The sequence below is a fragment of the Varanus komodoensis genome, unplaced genomic scaffold (assembly GCF_004798865.1).
Source record: "Varanus komodoensis strain SLA01 unplaced genomic scaffold, ASM479886v1 scaffold9, whole genome shotgun sequence".
Classification (NCBI taxonomy): domain Eukaryota; kingdom Metazoa; phylum Chordata; class Lepidosauria; order Squamata; family Varanidae; genus Varanus; species Varanus komodoensis.
Window position 1 is genome coordinate 7,813,375 of NW_025336598.1, and position 21,833 is coordinate 7,835,207.

Here is a 21,833-nt window from a genome sequence, read left to right on the forward strand (position 1 = left end):
CAATAAAAGGGTAGGAAAAGCAGTACTGAGATACAATCACCAAAATGACAGAATGATCTCAGTTCAAATCCAAGGCAACCCATTCAACATCACAGTAGTCCAAGTCTATGCCCCAACCACTGATGCTGAAGAGGCTGAAGTTGACCCATTCTATGAAGGCCTACAACACCCTGTTGAAATAACACCGAATAATTATGTCCTTATCATTATGGGGGATTGGGGCGCTAAAGTAGGAAGCCAAAAGATAATCGGAATAACAGGCAAGTTTGGCCTTGGAGTGCAAAATCAAGCAGGTCAAAGGCTGGCAGAATTCTGTCAGGAAAAAACACTGGTCATAGCAAACAATCTTTTCCAAAAACCCAAGAGACAACTCTACAAATGGGCATCACCAGAAGGTCAACATAGAAATCAGTTTGACTATTTGCTCTGCAGCCAAAGATGGAGACACTCTATACCAGGGGTCCTCAAACTTTTTAAATAGGGGGCCAGTTGAAAGGTGCCAGCAGTGGGCACGGTTCACCAAGACAGTGCTGGCGGGGGGCCCAGGCCAGTGAGGGGGCGGTGAATGCACGTGCGTGGTTAGGCAAGGCAGGGAGTGCATGCACCGAGGTGGGGGCAGAGGGGTGCCCACGGCGAGGCAGGGGCTTGCTCATGCGGAGATCGTTTTCTCTGAGGGAGTCCAAAACAATCTCCCTGCGAGCAAGCCGCCACCAGGTGCGTTCATGGTGAGGTGCAGAGATAATTTGCTCCGAGCGAGTCCAAAACAATCTCCCTGTGAGCAAGCCACTGCCTCACCGCGCACGCATGCAAACACACCACGAGTCAAAACCTCTGAGGCGGGCTGTAGTTTGAGGACCCATGTTCTATACAGTCTGTAATAACAAGACCAGGAGATGACTGTGGCTCTGATCATGAGCTTTTTGTTGCAAAATTTGGGCTTAAATTGAAGGAAGTAGTGAAAAGCACTAGCCGCTCAGGTATGAACTAAATCATATTCCTGATGAATATACAGTAGAGGTGACAAATAGATTTAAGGAATTAGATCTGATAGACAGAGTGCCTGAAGAACTATGGACGGAGGTTTGCAACATTGTACAAGAGGTAGCAACTAAAACCATCCCAAAGAAAAAGAAATGCAAGAAAGCAAAATGGCTGTCTGGGGAAGCTTTACAAATAGCTGAGGAAAGAAGGGAAGCGAAAGGCAAGGGAGAAAAGGAAAGATACACCCAATGGAATGCAGAATTCCAGAGAATAGCTAGAACAGATAAGAATGCCTTCTTAAATGAACAGTGCAAAGAAATAGAAGAAAACAATAGAATAGGGAGGACCAGAGATCTCTTCAAGAAAATTGGAGATATGAAGGGAACGTTTCATGCAAAGATGGGCATGATAAAGGACCAAAATGGCAGGGACCTAAGAAAGGCAGAAGAGATTAAGAAGAGGTGGCAAGATTACACAGAGGAACTATACAAGAAAGTGCTTAACATCCTTGATAACCACGATGGGGTGATCACTTACCTCGAGCCAGACATCCTGGGATGTGAAGTCAAAAGGGCATTAGGAAGTCTGAGCAACAACAAAGCTGGTGGAGGTGACAGTATTCCAGCTGAGCTATTCAAAATCTTAAAAGACGATGTAGTAAAAGTGCTACACTCAATATGCCAGCAAATTTGGAAAACTAAATAGTGGCCACAGGATTGGAAAAGGTCAATTTACATTCCAATCCCAAAGAAGGGCAATGCCAAAGAGTGTTCAAACTACTGCACCATTGCACTCATTTCACATGCCATCAGAGTTATACTCAAAATCCTACAAGCTAGGCTCCAGCAGTATGTGGACCGAGTACTACCAGAAGTACAGGAAGGATTTTGAAGATGGAGAGGAACTAGAGATCAAATTGCCAACATACGCTGGATCATAGAGAAAGCTAGGGTGTTCCAGAAAAACATCTACTTCTGCTTCATTGACTATGCTAAAGCCTTTGATTGTGTGGATCACAACAAATTGTGGCAAGTTCTTAAAGAGATGTGAGTACCAGACCATCTTATTTGTCTCTTGAGAGACCTGTATGCAGGTCAAAAAGCAACAGTGAGAACTGGTCATGGAGCTACTGATTGGTTCAAAATTGGGAAAGGAGTACGGCAAGTGAGCATATTGTCACCCTGCATATTTAGCTTATATACAGGGCTAGATGAATCACCAGTTGGAATTAAGATTGCAGGGAGAAATATCAACAACCTCAGATATGCAGATGATACCACTCTAATGGCAGAAAGTGAAGAGGAACTAAAGAGCCTCTTGATGCGGGTGAAGGAGGAGAGCGCACAAGTTGGCTTGAAACTCAACATTAAGAAAACTAAGATCATGGCATCCAGTCCTCTACTTCCTGGCAAATAGATGGGGAAGAAATGGAGGTAGTGACAGATTTTATTTTCCTGCGCTCCAAGATCACCACAGATGGGGAATGCAGCCAAGAAATTAAGAGACGCTTGCTCCTGGGGAGGAAAGCTATGGCAAATCTAGACAGCATACTAAAAGGCAGAGACATCACCCTGCCAAAGAAAGTGCGTATAGTCAAGGCTATGGTTTTCCCAGTTGCAATGTATGGCTGTGAAAGCTGGACCATAAGGAAGGCTGAGCGCAAAAGGACTGAGGCCTTTGAATTGTGGTGCCAGAGAAGACTCCTGCGAGTCCCTTGGACTGCAAAGCAATCACACCGGTCAGTCCTAGAGGAGATCAACCCTGACTGCTCTTTAGAAGGCCAGATACTGAAGGTGAAACTCAAATACTTTGGCCACCTAATGAGAAGGACGGTCTCCCTGGAGAAGAGCCTAATGCTGGGAACAATAGATGGCAAAAGAAGAAGGGGACGGCAGAGAATGAGGTGGCTAGATGGAGTCACTGAAGCAGTTGGTGTGAGCTTGAGTGAACTCCGGGGGATGGTGGAGGACAGGAAGGCCTGGAGGAGTGTTGTCCATGGGGTCGCGAAGGGTTGGACACAACTTTGCAACTAGCAACAAATATATTACATGCTTTAGTATTTACATTATATAAGTTTGGAGTTCCATAAGAACCAAAGCATGATTTAGAAACTGCTAAAGCTCAGTTCTTAACTGGACTCAGGGCAGTGGCTTAATTCCAATGTCAGTTAAACCATGGGTTGAGCAGTCAAAAATGTAACAGGAAACTATGGTTTCACTGGCTAACCATAGTCTTGCCCTCAGACTTTATCATCTTTCAGCTCACCAATTTCTTACCAGAATCTACAGAAGCCATCCCAAACTGCTCTGCTTTGTTCAAGTGCTGAGCAGCACTCTATAGGTTGCTTGTTTCTTTCTCTCCCTCAGGACAGAGGGCAGTTGCACATTTTTCCATTTATCTTGGAAAAATAATGCTCCGTCACTCCTGCTGTTCTAATCTGATTGTCAAACCAAGCAACTGTATTTTCTTTTTTGAAACAAGCTCAAAGACTGATCGCACAAGCATCTCACAGCATCTTTGCTCCAACAAGACTATGCTGAAATTATTTAAATTGCATATAGAATATTAATAAGAACAGAAAGTGCATAATCCTATGACCCCCTGATTTTGTCTGTGATGCTGCAGAATTCTTTTGGAGTCCCAGCTCTAAGATCCTGAATGTCAGAGTTGGGACTCCAAAGTCCAAACTCCTGCCTTGCCCCACTCGCAACCAGCGCAACAAGGTTCCTGCTGGCTGCCCACCCCTGGCTGCAACTGGGCCTTGGAGGGGGAAAAGCAGGCATCATGGGGAGAATAGGCTGAGGGTGAAGACTTCCTCCAACTCCTAGCAGCATCCCAGCCTCTTCCCTCCCTGGTACTTCATCAATGGTGCCAACAACAGCTGTCTAGATAAAATACTCAGTGTGAGGGGACATGGTGGTACCTGTAAAATACACTTTCTGCCCCTCAGTATTCAGGTTTTGCTTTCTTTGGGCACAGCCCTATGCTCTGCACTCTCACTGCATCCTGCGCCCAAAGAAAGCAAAACTGAAAACTGAGGGGCAGAAAGTGTATTTTACAGGTTTCCTCGATGTCTGCTGTTCCTTCAGACATGCCTGCTCATCCACAACTGCCCTTGCAAGGGAAGGGGCTGACAACAGAATATGACTGCTTCTTTAGTTATCAGTCTCTGTATCTACATACTTTGGGAGAGCACGGGATCTTCAGCTTACAGAAGGACGCAGTGCCTGCAACAGGCATGTGGAATACTGCTGTTTGGACATTGCTAGCAAGAATTTGTGGGTGGAAACACATGGAACACATGGGGAAAGCTGCTCAAATGATGGTTCAACAGGGGTGTAACCACAGGTGTAGTCCTGGCTGCCTGAGTACTTTTCTTAAAAAGAAAAGCAATGTACAAATGCTCTTCACAAATGAGAATCAAGGAATGAATAAATCTGGTAGCAAAGTTTGCCCACTGGTAGCAAGGGTTGCCCACTGTCTATCTTACTACCTTATCTAAGGCTTTCTTGTTGTGTTTTCCTGTGAATACTATACCCCTATGTCACTGGGTTGTGGCACAAACTGACATATACCAGGTAATTTCAGAATATTCAAGTCACAAATGTGGGTTGTCATGATATCCAAATCCTGCCACAGTGGTGTTTTGACATGTCCGATGCAGCTCTTGGCACAGACAGTCTACCAAGCAAAAAAAATGCAGTCTCTGTCCAACCAGGTCTGAAACAAGCTTGAAATACATGGATAATCCACCTTATCCTAAAGAAGCTCTCCGTAGCTTTTTGATACAGGCCCTTAACAGACCATTTCCTAGCATGTTGGTGCTGGAATCAACATGGAATGCCCTTAACACATATGCCAAACTGAATGGGGTCTGTTGTATATTAAAAAGTATTTTGTTGTTTTCATTTGTCTTGGACAACTTTTGGTGGAAAAGCAAGATACACATTTAACCAATACATAAGCACACAAATAAGAATAAAATAGAGGTAGGTACTTAGAATTTGCAGGAGCCCTTGAGACAAAGACTACAATTTGCAGGATGAATCAGTCTTTCCATCAAGACACGCTTACAAGAAATGGAATACGAGGAGGGTGCTTTGGATGGGAGGATAATGGGGAGGAAGATCTTTCATTTCCTGAACCACTCAGTTTTAATCATTTTATTTGCTTACATATTAAACTTATGGTGTGAACTGCTCTGAGTGCTCAAATGAACATGGAACCACGAGTGTGACTAAGATTTTGGGTGACTGAAACGTGAAGAAGGAGCACTAAAATCGGGGACCTCTACTGAGTGCTGCTTTCCTTCTCTGTCCAGCCAACACTCTGACCTACTTTTTGAGATTGCTCCTCCTCTAGAGGCAATGGCCTTACCAGTGGCTTTCCAACTGAGAAGTCATGGCAAATCACGCTTAACATTAACCATGCTTGCAGAACTGCTTCAAAACACTGTTTCTGGTTTGGGTGTCCAAATTGACATGGCTTGTCAATTTGGAGGTGGCATCTGTCAGCACTAGCAACCTTTGAGTGCAGACAATCTTCTTAACAAGGACCAGGTCAAACTAGCAGGGTACAATGTTGCACAGAACAACTGGCATGAAGTGCAATTTTAAAAGAAGAAATAGCGAGAAGCTTGTTATTGTTACTGTGTTTATTGTGAGTGGACCAGCAAGCTTGCTTTGCTCAAAAGAGCCTGTGGAGGGTAGAGCGCTGCCTGCAGACTCTGCCTTCCCCAAGCACAGTCCCTGGGAGAAGAATCCTAGGCTATCTCCAATCAGGAGATAACAAAGGGTGTTCCCTTTGCAAAGCTAATCTTCCATCTGTGAGTGTAGCTCAGGCGTCCTCAAACTTTTTCAACAGGAGGCCAGTTGAAAAGCGGCAGCAACGGGCGTGGACTGGTGAGGCGGAGGTGCCCAGGGGTGGGCCGGTGAGGTAGCAGCAGGTGTGTGCCGTGGCGGTTCGCTCGCTTGGCGATCTCCCAGCATGTCCAAAACCATCTCCGAGCGAGCGAGCCACCGCCTTGCTGCCTGCACGCGAGGCAGGTGGCAGCGGGCATGCACGTGGGCATGGGGAGTCCAAAACCTCTGAGGCAGGCCGGATAAATGGGCATGGCGGGCCGAACGCAGTTCACAGGACGTAGTTTGAGGACCCATGGTTTAGCTGTTCTCACTTGCAGTAGGTAAGTGAGGTAGGGAGGGAGTTGGCTGGCATTCCTAGCAGTCAGATCCTGCAAATGCTGCCTGCGTCAAGCATTTCCTTCCTGCCTCAACTCTATCCCAAGTACAGTGGAAAGAAGGAATCCAATTTGCTGGGGCTTGGAGTATTTTCCCTATACCCCTGCAGGTTCCCTTCCTACTTTGCCTGCCCCCAGTTGGGATGTTGGGAAAGAGCTTTTCCACTCTTCCACCCTTGCAGGTCCTGCAAGAGACCAAGTGTCTTCTCATTCTGCCCATGCCCACCCAGAGTAGCCACTGTGTGGACCTTCTGTCCTGGTACAAACCAAGAATTCTGAATTGTTTCTCCCCATTCAAGCCAATATCATAAGCCAGGAACAAACCATAGTCTGACATGTCTGGGGAAATACAAGACAAACGTCCCAGCATTCTGCTCCCATACAATAATCCAGAATCTTCTGGAATTCTGACTTACTGTGATACATGAACACATTCTAATTTTTTTACAGGAATTTTTAGTTATGGAACTTATAGCACCATTTCTTCTTTTTTGGCCACGTCCATTTAATACCACCTCTGTCCATCTTTGGGCACGCAATGCAATTTCAATATTATAAATATTATATTAAATATAGCAACACAATGTAATTTAAGTTCCAGCCTGGTTTCATGCCCTGCCTAAATTACAGAGAAAGTCATAAACAACTGCTAAGAAAATGTTTTAACCCCTACAGTTATTTGGCAGTACTCCCAAACCATCCATAAATCTTTGCTAGTATTTCTGCACAACCACAAATGGTTGCTTTCATGTTGGCTCCCTGTATACCTGTACCTTTCCTAAACCATTTTCTCCAGAAATGTAATTTCATGAGTTTCATTGGCACAAATTAGGTCTCAGAACTGATGCTGACACCACAGACAGCAGGTGCTTCTAAAGAAAGATTTCAAAACATACTTTTCCTCCTTAGCAGTTTTCTGGGGTAAAGATATTCATAGGAGAAGTGATGGGAAAACACTTGACGGGTTACAAGTGTCTGGACTTCCTATAAAATTCCATGATGAGGCAGGCCAATGATGTTTAGCAGGATCCTTTTGCAAGTGTTAGTTTTGTATTATTTGTGTTAACAGGGCTAATTGCAAGCAGTGTGTGTGTTTCATGTGTGCCCTGGGCAGGGGCTGCTTAAAGCTATTTTTCTATAGATCAACACCATGATTGCCCTAAAGCTCCCAGTTAGGAATAAATTTTCACAGATTAGGTATTTTTAAACCCTATTATTTCCTTGAGTAGTGGTATGATAATGATTCATTCTAGGCACGAGTTAGTACTTTTCAAAGTCCACAATAAAGCAAATATTGTCCAGTTCCTTTCCACCCAAAAATAAAAAGCTGACAGCAGCAAGGTCACCTCCTCTCATATTTTGAAGGGGGATGACATTCCATGACAGTGACACAGTTCCCAAACTAGTCTAAGAAGTGCAGTAAGGGCAGCAGCATTCAGAAAGGCCCCAAATCCATTATCTCTTTCGGTAAAAGACAGCCTTACTGTTCTGTCACTGAGGGTATCCAATCTTCCAAAGAAGGACCTAACTGTCTCTTTGTCAAGCTTTTATCAGGCCTTCCACAATTGCTAGCTGATGGAATTTGATACTAACCGTACTGCCAAAACATACATATTTCAGTGATTTGCAAGGCAAAGAACAAGCTTTTATCCAAACTACAAATGCTTCAGTGGCTGATCACCTGGACAGAATTCATCCTTGCCACAGGCAAGCAGGCCAGTGGCTACTTACAAGTTTACAACATCAGATGGCAACACATGCCACACACCAAGGCCAAGTTCCTAAGTTCTAACCCTAAACCTCTGGGGCAGCCTGCCATGTAATATGAACAATGAAAAGAAAAGAATGAGAAAGAATGACATTTTAGAAAATAGAGGTTAATGTTGGGGAGGGGAGCAAAAGTGCAAGAAGTTATACCAGTATATATTGATTTAGAGGAAGCATAGGCACTATTCAGTGTGGAATTCTTCACAACCCCTATCCAAGCATTCAGCTTGAACAAGATTTCTGCAAGAGAAAGCCATGCTGGATTAAGCCCCAAGCTCTTATTAACTTTGTAATAATAACTTTTCGCATAAAAGTATGTGGCCTCTTCTACGGAATTCTGGCAAACCTCACTGTAATTTATCCATTAAAGAACTAAAATTCTAAGTCCTCACTTTAAAGTTACCTTCTGTGCTTGTAGTTTATCTCTAGCCTACCTGAAGTCTGCAGCAAGGTAGGTGGAATAGACATGCAATCCAATAAGCAAATAAACCTGGCATCTCTTTGCTGCGCTGAAAAATGAGTCATGACATTACCTACCTTAAACCGCTCTGAGACACCTTCAGTTATGCTGACCGTGAACTCAGCTATTTTGGGAGTACGGAATTTTCCTTTCTTGCGGTCAGGTTCATATTCTGTTTTTGTCTTGACCACCACCTTTTCAAAAGACATCAATGGGAGATCAATCAATAGCCACATCAGTGCAGCCAAGTCTTACAGTGCATCAGTCTGTCTCTTTGCACACTAAATATAGCCTGTAATATAGTTAAGCACCATGACAAAAGTATGTAGATCTGCATTAGTTGTACAGCTCCTCTACTTACATGTCATAAGCATCTCATACATCCAAAGCCACAAAAATATAAAGTGATCAAAAATCACATCAATACCAAGGATGGAAGGAAGGAAGGACGGAAGGAAGGAAGGAGAAATTCAATCAGGCAGTACTATATATTGAAAATATCAATGGTCACAATGTGTCTATTGAAAGAACAACATTTTCAGCATGCAACAAACCAGTAAAATCCCATTTTCTCCCTGGAGCCTTGAAAAATATAATCCTCCAGGAAAAGAAGAATCTACTGAAATACACAGAAATGACACCTGTTCATTTCAATGGAGTTTGTGCAAAAGTTCCCAGGATGATGACAGAGCTCAGAATTCTGGAGCACAGGATGATGCTTCTCCTATGAACAGCTTCTTCTCTCTCAGTTGCAAACCTATCCAGCTCCTTCAGGGTTATCCTTGAACTCTTGGTTGCGTTTCTGGCTAATGTCCTTTTTTTATTTAGTATCTGTTTTTGGATTGGATTGTTGGTTTGGTGCTACTGTTTTATTGTTTACTGTTTTGTTGGTTATTGTTATTGTTCATATTGTGCTTATTTTCCTCCTGTTTCCTATTTATATGGTTGTATTTATAATGTATTTTAATTTTACTATGATTTATAGTTTTCTTTTTGTTATTTATTTTTATCTGTATTTTATATAAATTTATATTGCACACTGTGAGCCACCCAGAGAGCCTTTGACTATGGGGTGGCATACAAATGCAATAAACAAACATTCACATGCCCTTGTGCCACCTTTCTGTCAGTGAACCTCAAGACAGCTTACACAAGCAAAATTTGGAAACAATGTATCAAGCAAAACAAGAGTCAACAAGAATTCAAACCACAACATTAAAACATTTCCTGCAACGCGGTAAACTCACCAAAAACTTTAAAAGTCATGTTTGACCAATCTGCTGAAAGGTAATCTTTGGAAAGGGTATTCCATACCCTAGCACTACAATCTTGCATTTCCACATGCTGTATTTCAAAAAAAAATCAAGGTCATCTTTAAGGTCCCTCATGTCCTTAGCCACAGAATAGTAGAGTTGGAAGGGGCCTGTAAGTCCGCTGAGTCCCAGCACCTGCTCAGTGCAGGACTCCAGGTTAAACCATTCCGTTCCGATGGCTGTCCCACTGCATCTTCAACCCTTTCATGTGGGAGAGCCCACAACCTCCCTAGGGCATTGGTCCCATTGCTGCACTACTCCAATATTCAGGAAAATCTGGCTTCTTGTGATTTGAGTCCCTTGTTCTGCACTCTGGGATGATCGAGAAGCGATCCTCTCCTTTCTTTTTGTGACAACCTTTCAAGTACTTGTAGAGGGTATATCATATCTTGCCTCAGTCTTCCCTTCTCAAGACTGAACAAGCCCAGTCCTCACAGAGCTTTGTTTCCAGTCCCCTCATCATCCTTCTTGCCCTCCTTGGATCCCTTTCCAGCTTGTCTGCATCTTTGTTTGTTTGTTATTGTTTGTTACAAACATTTATATCCTGTCCTTCCAACGAGTGCTCAGGACAGCTTACACAATGTAAAATTACAATAATACAATAACAAAACCACAATTATTAAAACAATATAAAACAGCACATCATAAACTAAGAGAAAACAAAAGGGGAGAAAGGAATAGAAAATGTGACTGTGGGGAAGGAGAAAAAATATCTTAAAACATCTAAAATCCTTGATTATTAAAATGATGGTTAAATAAAAAGCTCTTTACCTGGCGCCTGAAGGAGTATAATGTCGACGCCAGGCGGACCTCTCTGGGGAGCGCATTCCATAGTCTGGGTGCCACTGCAGAGAAGGCCCTCCTCCAGGAAGACACCCTCCATACTTCCTTCAAAGAGGGTTCCCGGAGCAAGGCCTCTCCTGCTGATCTTAAGGGGCATGAGGGCATACAGGGAAGCAGGCGATCCTTCAGGTATTCTGGACCTAAGTCGCTTAGGGCTTTATAGGTTAATACCAGCACCTTGAATTGGACCCAGACTTCAACTGGGAGCCAGTGTAACTTATAGAAGACTGGCGTTATATGAGAATAACAACCGGCCCCCGTCAGCAACCTGACAGCTCTATTTTGTACCAATTGAAGTATCCGGACCATTTTCAAGGGCAACCCCACGTAGAGCACATTACAGTAATCCAACTGGGAAGTTACCAGGGCATGCATCACTGTTGCGAGGCAGTGATCGTCCAGGTAAGGACACAGCTGATGGACCAGCCGAAGCTGAAGGTGTTCCTTGCCACCACCATCACCTGATTTCCAGAGATAGTTCTGGGTCAAGGAGCACTCCCAAGCTGCGGACCCTGTCCTTTAGAGGAAGTGCTACCCTGTCCAGGATGGGACCAAAATCACTTACCTGAAAACCCAAACCGCCCACCAGAAGGACATCCATCTTATCTGGATTGAGTCTCAGTTTATTGGCCCTCATCCAGGCCATTACCTCGGCCAAGCACCTGTTCAGTACAGTCACTGCCTCACCTGGGTTAGATGTAAACGAGGTAGACTGGGTGTCATCAGCGTACTGATGACTCCGCAGCCCAAACCTCCTGATGACCTCTCCCAGCGGTTTCATGTAGATGTTGAAGAGCATGGGAGACAAGACAGTTCCCTCTGATACTCCATGGCAAAGTTGCCATGGCGCAGAGCACCACCTTCTGGAATCGACTGGCCAGATAGGAGTGAAATCTTCCTTCAACTGTGGTGCTCAGAATGGGACACAGTACTCCTGATGAGTCCTAACCAGTGCTGAGTAAAGGGGAGCTAGTACTTCATGTGATACTTCTATTAATGCAGTCTAAAATGGCATTTGCCATTTGTGCAGCTGTATCACATCATTGACTCGTATATCTACAACAATTCCAAGATCCTTCTCACTTGCAGTATTGTTGAGTCAAGTATTCCCCATCTTGTAACAATGCATCTGGTTTCTTTTCTCTAGGTGCAGAACGTGGCATTTGTCCCTCCTACCAATGTCTTTTGACCTTCTCAGACTACTTAGGGATTGTGCCAGAGGCTGTATTCTCACCACTATTTTAAGTAGTTTCATAAACATGTGCTTTTTCCATCTTTATGTTTGGAAATTATGACTACAGAGTGTTAGAAATATATAGACACATACAGTTCATTTCCTGAGCAACTAAAACTGTGATCTTAAAAAGTCATATAATGTTCTGTCCTTACAATAGTGACATTATGCCACTATCCAGGTACCTGATATGAGTAATGCCATGAACAATGGAACCACGTTACTGTGCAAGCACGCTTGAGCAGCACTTGTGTACACATTTACCTCTACGTAAGCCCCAGTGAAAATGATGAGATTTCCTAACTTCCTTCTGAATAAGCATGTATAGCATTACAGTAAAACCTTGGATTGCAAGCATAATTCGTTTCGGAAACATGCTTGTAATCCAAAGCACTCGTATATCAAAGCAAATTTCCCCAGAAGGTTCAGTGTAAATAAGGTTAATCCAGTCTGTAGCTTTTTTTTATCACAAAAATTTGAAGCGGGTGTGCTTGGGGGGGAGGTGGGTGTGCTGCGGGGATGGGCATGATTGTGGGCACGCTGGGGGCGTGGGGGTGGAAGATGATGCAGTACTCAACCCTGCAGCGAGAGAGAGAAGAACCGGCGCTCAGTTGTGACACACGCTTTGCCTGGCAGGCAAAGTGCGTGTAATACTCGAACTGCAAGACATCGCTCGTTTATCAAGTTAAAATTTAGAAAAACTTTTTGCTCATCTTGCAAAACACTCACAGACCAAGTTACTCACAATCCAAGGTTACTCTGTACTGTTAACTGGAAATCAGACCCGGTGAGTTCAGCATCAACCCAGTTTCACGAGAGTATGCTAAGTCAAATGCTGGATAGCTTACTTAGATCCTTGCAGAACATCTTTTCATTATCATATTGCTTTTTAAAGCTTTAGGAAACTGGTATTAGAGGAGGTCATTTTGAAAGCTTGATGGAGATTCAGGGGGTCCTGAAAGCAGCCATATATAGTAGCTAATGGTACAATTGTACACACAGAATTTTTAGACAGGAAAATTTCCCAGCTGGTTAAGGTGGGGGTGCTGGAAGTTGCAGAACTTTTGTCTAACCATGCACAGGTTGTGCACTAAGAGGCTGCGCACACATACCCAAGGGCAAATCTCACCCTGTTGTGAACTCATAAAGTATCCATAGCCAAGTCCTTGGATCTTAGTGCCCTGCTTGAAACATTGCCTATACCAGTGGCTTTATGGGCCTTTTATTAAAGACCAATGAGATAATATATACAAAATACTATTTAAATAGCGAGTACTATTATCATCCTATCTAAACTCCTTGTACCTGCCAAAACAAGATGCTTAACAGACATAGTGTTTCAATGTCCCATGGATGACAAAGGGTACACTGTTAACCCGCTACATTCTCTTCACAGGTAGCTCCATCCCAAAAATTAAATCTTTGAATGAAAATGCAACTCTTCACAGATTTTCTACAGTAAGAAAAAAGATAGAAGAGGTGGGAAAAAACAGAGGGTTCCAAGCTGAAGACAACATCAGCTGAATCCCCACAGAATATAATGTCAAAGAAGTTTTTATAGTGCCAAAGGTTAGTCAACCTTTAAGCCTAATCTGAAAGCACGCTAAAGATCTTGGTAGTGGAGAACTCAACTTTGAGCCTATCAATCCCTGCTAATGCTAGCATCTTTCCTCTTTGAGAAAAGGCATAAAAACTTGCATCCTACAAATAGATGGCTGTAACAATGACGCAAATGGTAAGACAAGGGACTTAAAATACATTTATACAATTAATTAAATCAAATATTTCAGACTGCACTGTGGGTCCTAAAGTGTTTTTCCTTGTTTGCCTGAAGTGAGAATTCCAGAATAATTTACAAAACTGAAACTGTATTTTGAACATTCTCTGAAATACTACCTCAGTCGATCATCTTGGCCCTCTTCCACATGCTTCAGCAAGAGTCTCTGCCTTAGTGCATTTGTTTTAAAATTAAGGGTCAAAATTAATTAATTAATTTGAATTAATTAATTAATTTAAATTTAAGTCAGAACTGCACACTAATCCTTTGCCTTATTTTTAAAAATATTGTCATTCATTTAAAAGCTGGAAAAACTACTGTATTTTTCCATCTATAAGATGCCCCCATGTATAGGATGCCCCCCACTTTTCCTACCCATCTCCAGCAAACAGGCTGCCGCCGCCGTGCACACACTGCTTTGCCGCCCCCCTGCCCGTGCACGCCACTTTGCCTCCCCCCGCGCATCACCGCCCTGCCCGTGCTCGCCACGACCCTGCGCACGCCAGCAAGCCTTCGGCCCCCCTTGTATAAGATGCACCTTCATTTTTAAGTAAATGTTTTTAAGAAAAAGTAGCATCTTATACATGGAAAAATATGGTATTCCACATATTCCACACAAGACAGCCAATCAGTGTCACAAACAGAAATAACAGGACTGGCCCCAAGCTTAATACTTCAGGGAAAATTTGATGCTAAACAAAATGCAGTAAAGGTGCTTCTACAGCAAGTTCATTGTTAATGTCTGGATACACCCATAGCATAGTTCTGATGCTACCATAAGTCATAGAAGTCAACACTGGGATTTGTTTGGGAAGATACTTATCTATGACCACAGGTGTCTTTACTGTTAGGGTACTGCTTGGGGAAAGCGAGGGACAGAAACAAAGAACCCTGAGCAAAAAAACTAAGGCTGCTTCCAGACAGGGGGTTCCTATCACTACCAATCCAAGCTATGTTACGTTTTCCTCATTAATGGCTATTTCCTTGTAATAAAAAGATGGAAGGCGTAGTAAGGAAACACAGGAGGGAAGTGGCAAGAACATTGTGTCATTAGGGTAGGTCAGGTCAGGTTAGAATCCTAGCCCCTTCCTACTGCTCCCCGCCATAAAATTCTGCGAATAAGGCAAGGATGTTGCACGATAAAAGCCTCAACTGGAAAGGCCTTAAATCACATCCTGACAAGAATATTTCTACTCTTAAGTGTAGCTTTCATGGAGACAACCCACCACCAATACAGGAGGCTTTCTGTGGGGAGTGAGTAGGACTCAGCAGAAAGCACCATCCAAATCGGTATCAGCAGCAACCTGTTCCAGGTGACCCTACCTCCAGATGTGACAGCGGTAATTGTTTCAACCTGGCCTTTCTTCAAAATGCAGGCTTAGCAGCTGTACATGCCCTAGGGATGTCAGGAAAATCTGCAGTAGATTCAAATGGGTGCTGATTTTTATGAATTCGAAACTCCCAGAGCAGTTTTTCACATTCCAAAATTTTACACGAATTTGGTTGTAGAAAAATAAATATACACCGACCCGCATAGACTTAAAGTGTGACAGTGCACATTTGCGTGGAGGGGGGGGATACAAAATTTAAAAACTGAGAAAAAAATCTGATTCCGTCAATGAGCAAACAAGGAAACATAAGGTGCCTGACAATCTGTGAAACACAGACTTCATAAACTACATATATCCCTAACCTACCCTTTTAAACAGTGAAAGGCAGAGTAAATTCATTGATTAATTTTAATGGCAGGGACAACATAAATGTAGTAACCAGAGCTAGAAAAGACTAAGGCCCAATTCTAGAGTCAGCTGTAGGAAACAATGTCACTGGAAGTCTATAAAGCTCAGATGTCCTAAATACTTTTCCCATGGAACCAAGTATGGTGCACAGGGTAAAACCAATGCGGGTTTTCATCAGGGCAGAAATGCTCATTTCTCACTTATCCAAGTACAGTAAGGTCGAGCTTAAAGCTTAGCTTTGCTTTCCAGACCTATGTGTTTCAAATCATGCAATTTTTCTTAAGTTATACCGACAAACTGACAGCAGAATTGAGTCCTCCAAATTATAAGATCAAATAAAACCACAGAATGCCAAATGTACTTGATTCCCATGTGCCAATATTTAAGAATTTCTGATGTGGAAAGGGGGAGGTCATTCATCAAAAGTAATGAGCTCCTGAAAGCCTGTATGAACTACTCTAACTCAGTAACATTTTCCAGAGGACAAGGCATGCATACAGATCTGCTTCTGGAACTTACACTATCTTATCATAGTCCACATTTGATAAGGAAGGCATAATTTGGGAGTTTCCGTCTTCATAGTTCTGCAGCAGCAAGTGAGTAGCTGGGCTTAGTGTGCCTGTGAAGTAGTACCTAGTGGGCAAGAGCCACACCCATCCATGGACAAAAGCACAGAAGCACGCGCAGCAGCTACAACAAAGACTAAAGACTACAACTGACACTGCGTTCAGACCTGCTCTCAAGTGCCAGGCCCCAGAGCGTATCCACATTATATTTACCAAATCCCTTTCTCAGCACGGTCTGCAACTTTTCTGCACAAGCTAGTTAAAGTGGTTCAGAACATACTCCAGACATTCTCCCAAACAATTTTAATTTCTAAAATGCTATATGCTGTCCTTTGAGCATGTTTGCAGGGCCATTCACATAGAAATTAAATAAAAAGCTGTATAATACAAAGTACAGGAACAAAAATAATCACAAACTGCTAAGTGAATAGAACAGCAACAAGAAGAACAATTTAATTCTAATATCTTGGCAGCAGAAAAGGCTAGAGCCAGGATTTGCTTCTGCTGGCCAGATGTTGTCTCTGCCCAATTCTCAGAATCCCCTCCTCCCCTCACCAGTTGCACCAGTTCAGCAGTCTCCTGGCCCTCTCTATAGCATTTTCCTGGAAATGGATGGGCTGCTACATATCACCGATATGAATCCAACTCAGGCACTTTGCCCAGCACCAAAAATATTCTGACCACCAAATCAGTCTCCCTGGGGAGATATTTCTACAGAGTGGGTCTCTCCAAAAGTCTCTTGGTTTATTCTGATCAATTAATGCAGCTTCATCACAAAATCTAGGACTTACAGCCTGGCAAGGGTACGGAGCATTCTTTGTCATGGTTGTTCCTTCCTCACACATCAGCCACACTAGCCATTCTGTGTGCACGCTGCCATTCCCAGAAGACCAGGACTGAACAGGAAAGCAGGTCAAATTTATAGTGTAGCTTTGTTCTAAGGACACCATTCCACTATAAGAAAATGCCTTCCTTAAAACATTGGTAAGAGAGCACAGAAAATGAATTTATAAATTAAAGCCAATGCTGGATTTTCACCGCTTTTACAGAGACCAGTTGTGTGAAAGCAGGCCCAGGCCCCTCCAGGCTTGAAGAACCTAATGAAAGGGTTGGGGGTGTGGGGTGTCCAAACAGAGTTCTGAAGCTCCCTTGCATTTAAAGAAAAGGAGGGTGTAACTCCATTAGGCAGATTCATTGACTGCAAGGCACAGTACATTGATATTGCAGGATTACATTAGAGTTGAAAGATGAAAATAGTGGCATATGAAAAATAATGTTTCAGACATCTTATTATGCAGTTTAAGTAACAGAGAATAAATAATATGAGCCTACTTCTCGGGCAAAATAATGAAACTTATTGTTACTTTCCATGTATTTCTCAAGACTAAAAACATTCTGAAACCTAGATTTTAAAATGTTGCTTTGCAAGCTCTCTCTGCTAGATGGTACCTCATTCTTTTGTTGTTTGTCTGAATTCAGGGTGTGATTGTTTGGGGTGGAAACGAAGGGATACTGTACCTTATCAGGAGGTGGGAACTGTAGTTGATTGACATCCAGGGGCGTGATCAAGGGGATGGTGTCAAATCCATCTTCCAAGAGGGGCTGCTTTGTGCTCTTCTCGCTAAAATTATTTCCCAGCTTCACCATTTTTTTCTGAACGAAACCGAGCCCTGAAAAAATGCACACGTGCAGAAAACGCAAACGATGGGTCAAAAGAACACCGCGACTGCACCAAAAATGGAGAGCACTTGCCCAGAGGCTTTTCTCCGAAGGAGGTGTCGCTGCTGCTGCTGCTGCTGCTGCTGCTGTCCAAAACGTTCCCAACCCGGCGGCGGAGAGGGCGAGTGGGCGCAAGGGGGAGAAAGGGCACGGCGGAGGCGCTGCGCGGGCGCTTCAGACCTTCACCGCAATGAGGCACGCCATGCGCGAGCTGCCCGCGAGGGGCTCGTTCTGGAAGTTGCAGGGTGGGCAGGCGGCCGCCCGTGGACACAAAAGCCAGCCGCCCCCGCCCCACCGGCTTCCCTTTCGTCTCTTCTCCTTAGCCCACTCTATCATTGTGGCCCTCCTGAGGAACGTGCCTCCATCTCTTGGGCAGATAAACAATCCCCCGCTTGGTTCATCAGCAGGCTTCCCTGCATCCCCCACCCTTTCTCTCCTCTAAGTCAGTCTCCCTCCCTCCTTTGTCCTCCGTCCTACCCTTTCCGCGGACACCGCTTCACCGAGATCTGACTCAGAAAAGCTGCTAGCGTCGTCGTCGTCGCCCCCCCCCGTGCTGCTGCTGGCCATTAGGTGCTCGCTACGCGCCGTCACCCACCCACATCACCCGGAGGAAAGAGCATCGATTCGCGCGACCGTACCTTGCCTCTTGCTCCTTCTGCTCTGATCTCTGCTCCGTTATTTAGGGAGGGAGGCGCCTCCTGCCCAGAAAGAAACCAGCGGTCGACGCTTTTTCTCTCCGCTTTTCAAAATAAAAATTATTGGAGAAATGGCGGAGGTGCACGTCGGGTGCTTGCTCTCTCCCAAACGGCTTTGTGGGGGAGGAGGCAGAGCAAAGAAAAGTGAGGGAAGACCCAAGGTAGCGCCGCCGGGGTTAATTTGGGAGCGGTGCACGGCGCTACCAGCAGCCTTAGTAGCTCCTCCGACGTGACGCAGCCACCGCGTACTCCCTCCCCCTCCCGGAGCCCCAGTAGCAGAAAGGAACCGTTGGGAATTTAGACGCTGAGCTTGCTTGGGCTGCGGCAGGCAACGAGGTGCATGAGTGTGCGTCTGTCTCTGCAGGCGTATGAATGCACAGCATGAGATCTGGGAACAGAGCAGAGATGTGGAGGACTCTCTCTGAAAGTGCCTCAGAGCCATCAGCAGTTACGGTGCTGACCAAGCCCGCCCGCAAATAAACCGCGGTGGTGCAAGAGGGCCCTACGAAGTCACGCAGGTTTATTCCCAGAAGGTCCAAGCCTTTCGGCTCCCTTCGTGGCGCAGCTGCTGGTGCAAGCGGTCTGCTTTTCGAAGCTGGCTGCGAGGGATTCGGGGCTTTGTTTCCGAGACTGCAGCTACAGTAAACCCCAAAGCATCGAAGACTACCGCGTGAGTTCCGCGCGCCCGTGAGTGCAAATTGAGGTCCGCGTCGGCCCCTTGGACGATAGCACCTGTGGGGGGGGGGGGGTCATCGTGCCGCCTGTGCGCAGAAGGCCGGACTTCGCCTCCCCCCCCCCGCAATTCTTATGAGTAAGAGTATTCTGTATACCATCTTCCAATTAGAAAAAGAAATCCCACCGCAGCTTAGAGGAAAAGTCTCAACAAATCAAAATTGCACCCACCGACAGCAAAAACATAAAATTAGATGGAACCCCACTAGGACGATGCTTCCCACCCTGTCCTGCCTACTGCCACCCAAGACAGGCAGCATTTCTCCAGATCAGCTGCACACGCGCTCTAAAAAGTCACCTCCAGTCCATTTCTGATGATGCGGGGGTCAGGGCCATCTTAACGCATGGGCCTGATGGGCACTTGCCGGTGGGCCCCATACTAATCTGTGTAGGTTAACCCTTGGAAAATTGGAAAACTTCCAAAATTAACTAGTAGTTGTCGTAGGGGCCCCAGTACACTGCTTTGCCCGGGGCCCATAATGCTGTTAAGATGGCCCTGGCAGGGGTGCTGGGAATATATTTTTGCGCATGTGAACGCTCCTCAGTACCATAAAGCATTGTTATCATTCCACATTTATAGGTGCGATGCAATGGAATTAGCTCTCAGATTCAGCCTTCTAACCTTTTGTACAGTATTTCAGCGTGGGGAAATTCAAGGGATCTACATGTGCAAGCCCAAGAAAATTCAGAGGAGCATGCAGTTTGTTCTAAGAAGAAACTGGCTGACATGGTACTGGCTGCATTCACACACAACGCTAAGCAATGCTATGCACAATGTACTGTAACTGCACAGCATATCTCACCTTTAGTCTTGGGATCACGCACTTGCATGAGTTGTGTGCATGCATGGTTTTCACGCTTCTCCATCTTCCCTCCTAATGGCTCACATCTATCCCATCAGCCCTTGAGACTGAAAATCAATCCCAGGGTGCACTGCTCCTGCCTGCCTTGGCACCTCTCTGTCAGCGGCCCGCACACTCCCCTGGACATGGCCTTGCATACCTTTTTTCTGGGTTTATTATTTCAACAAGGCAGTTGCCCACTTACTGGAGTAGCACTTTGGTTCCAGAGCAGCCATACAGGAACATTCCTGTGTGCAGCCCTGCTCTGTGCAAACATGTCAGTACACTCCCATGTTTGCCCGTGTGCCCATGCTCCCCTATGCACAGGTCCCACACACACTGCCAAGGACTACCCCCCTGCAGGCAGGCGCATGGAAGGCATCAGCGTGGCGCAGCCATGCCAGGGAAGAAGAGTGCCACCCTAGTGGCCTGACTTACCCAAGGGTGCTAGTCTGGGCATCTGTATAATCATAGAACAGTAGAGTTGGAAGGGGCCATGAAGGCCATTGGGTCCAACCGTTGCAGGACACCAATTTCCACTATCCCATTCAGATGGGTGTCCAGTTTCTTTTTTTAATGTCTCTGTAGAATCATAGAATCTGCCCAGGAAAGTTTGCAGATAGTGTTGGTCCCACAACTGTGTGAGGGGAGGCAGCAGGGCTTCGTAGAGACACCAAGAATTGTCATGTACATAGGGGGAGCAGGGCAGAGGATGAGGGACAATGGGAGACATTGTCTTCTTGGAATGTGTACCCTGTTTGTGAGGTCCCACATGCTGCCTGTGTGCTCCTTGCATGCAGGGTACCCTTTACATGAGGAGATCGCTGCCTCCCAGAACGGCTCAAACATGGTACCAAACACAAGCACTGCTCCAGCACAGGGCAGTGACCAGGCAGCAGCACTGAGCACGGCTGTCTCTGCAGTCACTGCTGCTAGAGGCAGTGCAGCCCAGTGTAATGCCCCATGGCTGGCAAGACCCCATCGCTGCAGCTGCACATCAGAAAGCTACATGCCAGCTGGGAAGAAATCGAGTATGGAGACAGCCAATCCCTGCACAGCTGCCTGCAACTCAGCAGTTGCCAGGCAGATTTGAAGAGTGACAAGCCTGGCATCTGTGGCTGCTCTTGCTGCAAAACGCCGTGGTGAAAGCACGGAATCAGCACGGAAACATGGCTGTTGGGGTCATGCATGACAAGCAAGGGTGAAGCATGGAAACCTTAAGTAAACTGTATTGTTTTTGCATGGTTTCTTGGAAAGCAAATGCGCCTTGCTTCACCACGTATGCTGACTTCATACATAAGGACAACCCATGCCTACTCAGTGTCCAGTAGGGCTTGCTGTCACAATTTACAATCTTCCCTTGTCCCTTCTGTTCCATCACAGAGTACTTGAATTAGAGTTACATGAATTGCAGTAGCAAAAAAAAAAAAAAACAACTTTTGGATGAACTTTGTAACTAGGAACAGGGACCAACTTGAGATAGTTTAGTTCCATAATTTATCTTCACAGACCCCTGAGATAGTATCCGAGAATATGCAGAGTTTTCTGACTTTTACCCCAAGTAACCAGAGCTGATTCCTTTTTGGAGTCAGATGTAGACCTGGTCCACACATAACAATAAACCAACCAAAGTTTATTAGATCATAGGCTATCATTTCAGGCAAACCAAGAACTACCATGTTGTTTGCTTGTTAGCTGTGGGTTGTTCTTCATTATATGCTCACCTAGAATCATGGGTTGTTTCTTCAGACTACTAAGACAGTGGGTAAAAGCAGTCCAAAATCACCTTCCCTTTACATGCCAGTTCTGCACTGCCACCAAGGAAGCAGGGATACAGGGAGGAAGCAGGTGAAGTAGGAGGGGACCGAAAAATCAAACTATTTTTGTTCAGTCATCTGCCAAACTCCAATGGGCAGCAAACCACAGATT

The 21,833-nt window shown here is 44.9% G+C and overlaps 1 protein-coding gene across 3 annotated transcripts in view; it reads right to left on the reverse strand.

Moving 5' to 3' along the window:
• Positions 1–17,563, reverse strand: part of NSG1 (neuronal vesicle trafficking associated 1) — a 33,448-nt gene extending 15,885 nt beyond the window's left edge. Inside the window, exons 1-2 of one of the 3 annotated variants that reach the window (XM_044417714.1) lie at positions 17,435–17,563; positions 8,558–8,638 (exon numbers count right to left, since the gene is read on the reverse strand). In XM_044417714.1, coding sequence (XP_044273649.1) covers positions 8,558–8,638; positions 17,435–17,563 — 210 coding nt within the window. Of the gene's footprint in view, positions 1–8,521; positions 8,639–17,434 lie in introns of all 3 variants that reach the window. The other 2 variants (XM_044417713.1, XM_044417715.1) reach the window with 2 other exon arrangements.
• Positions 17,564–21,833: the final 4,270 nt, after the last annotated feature.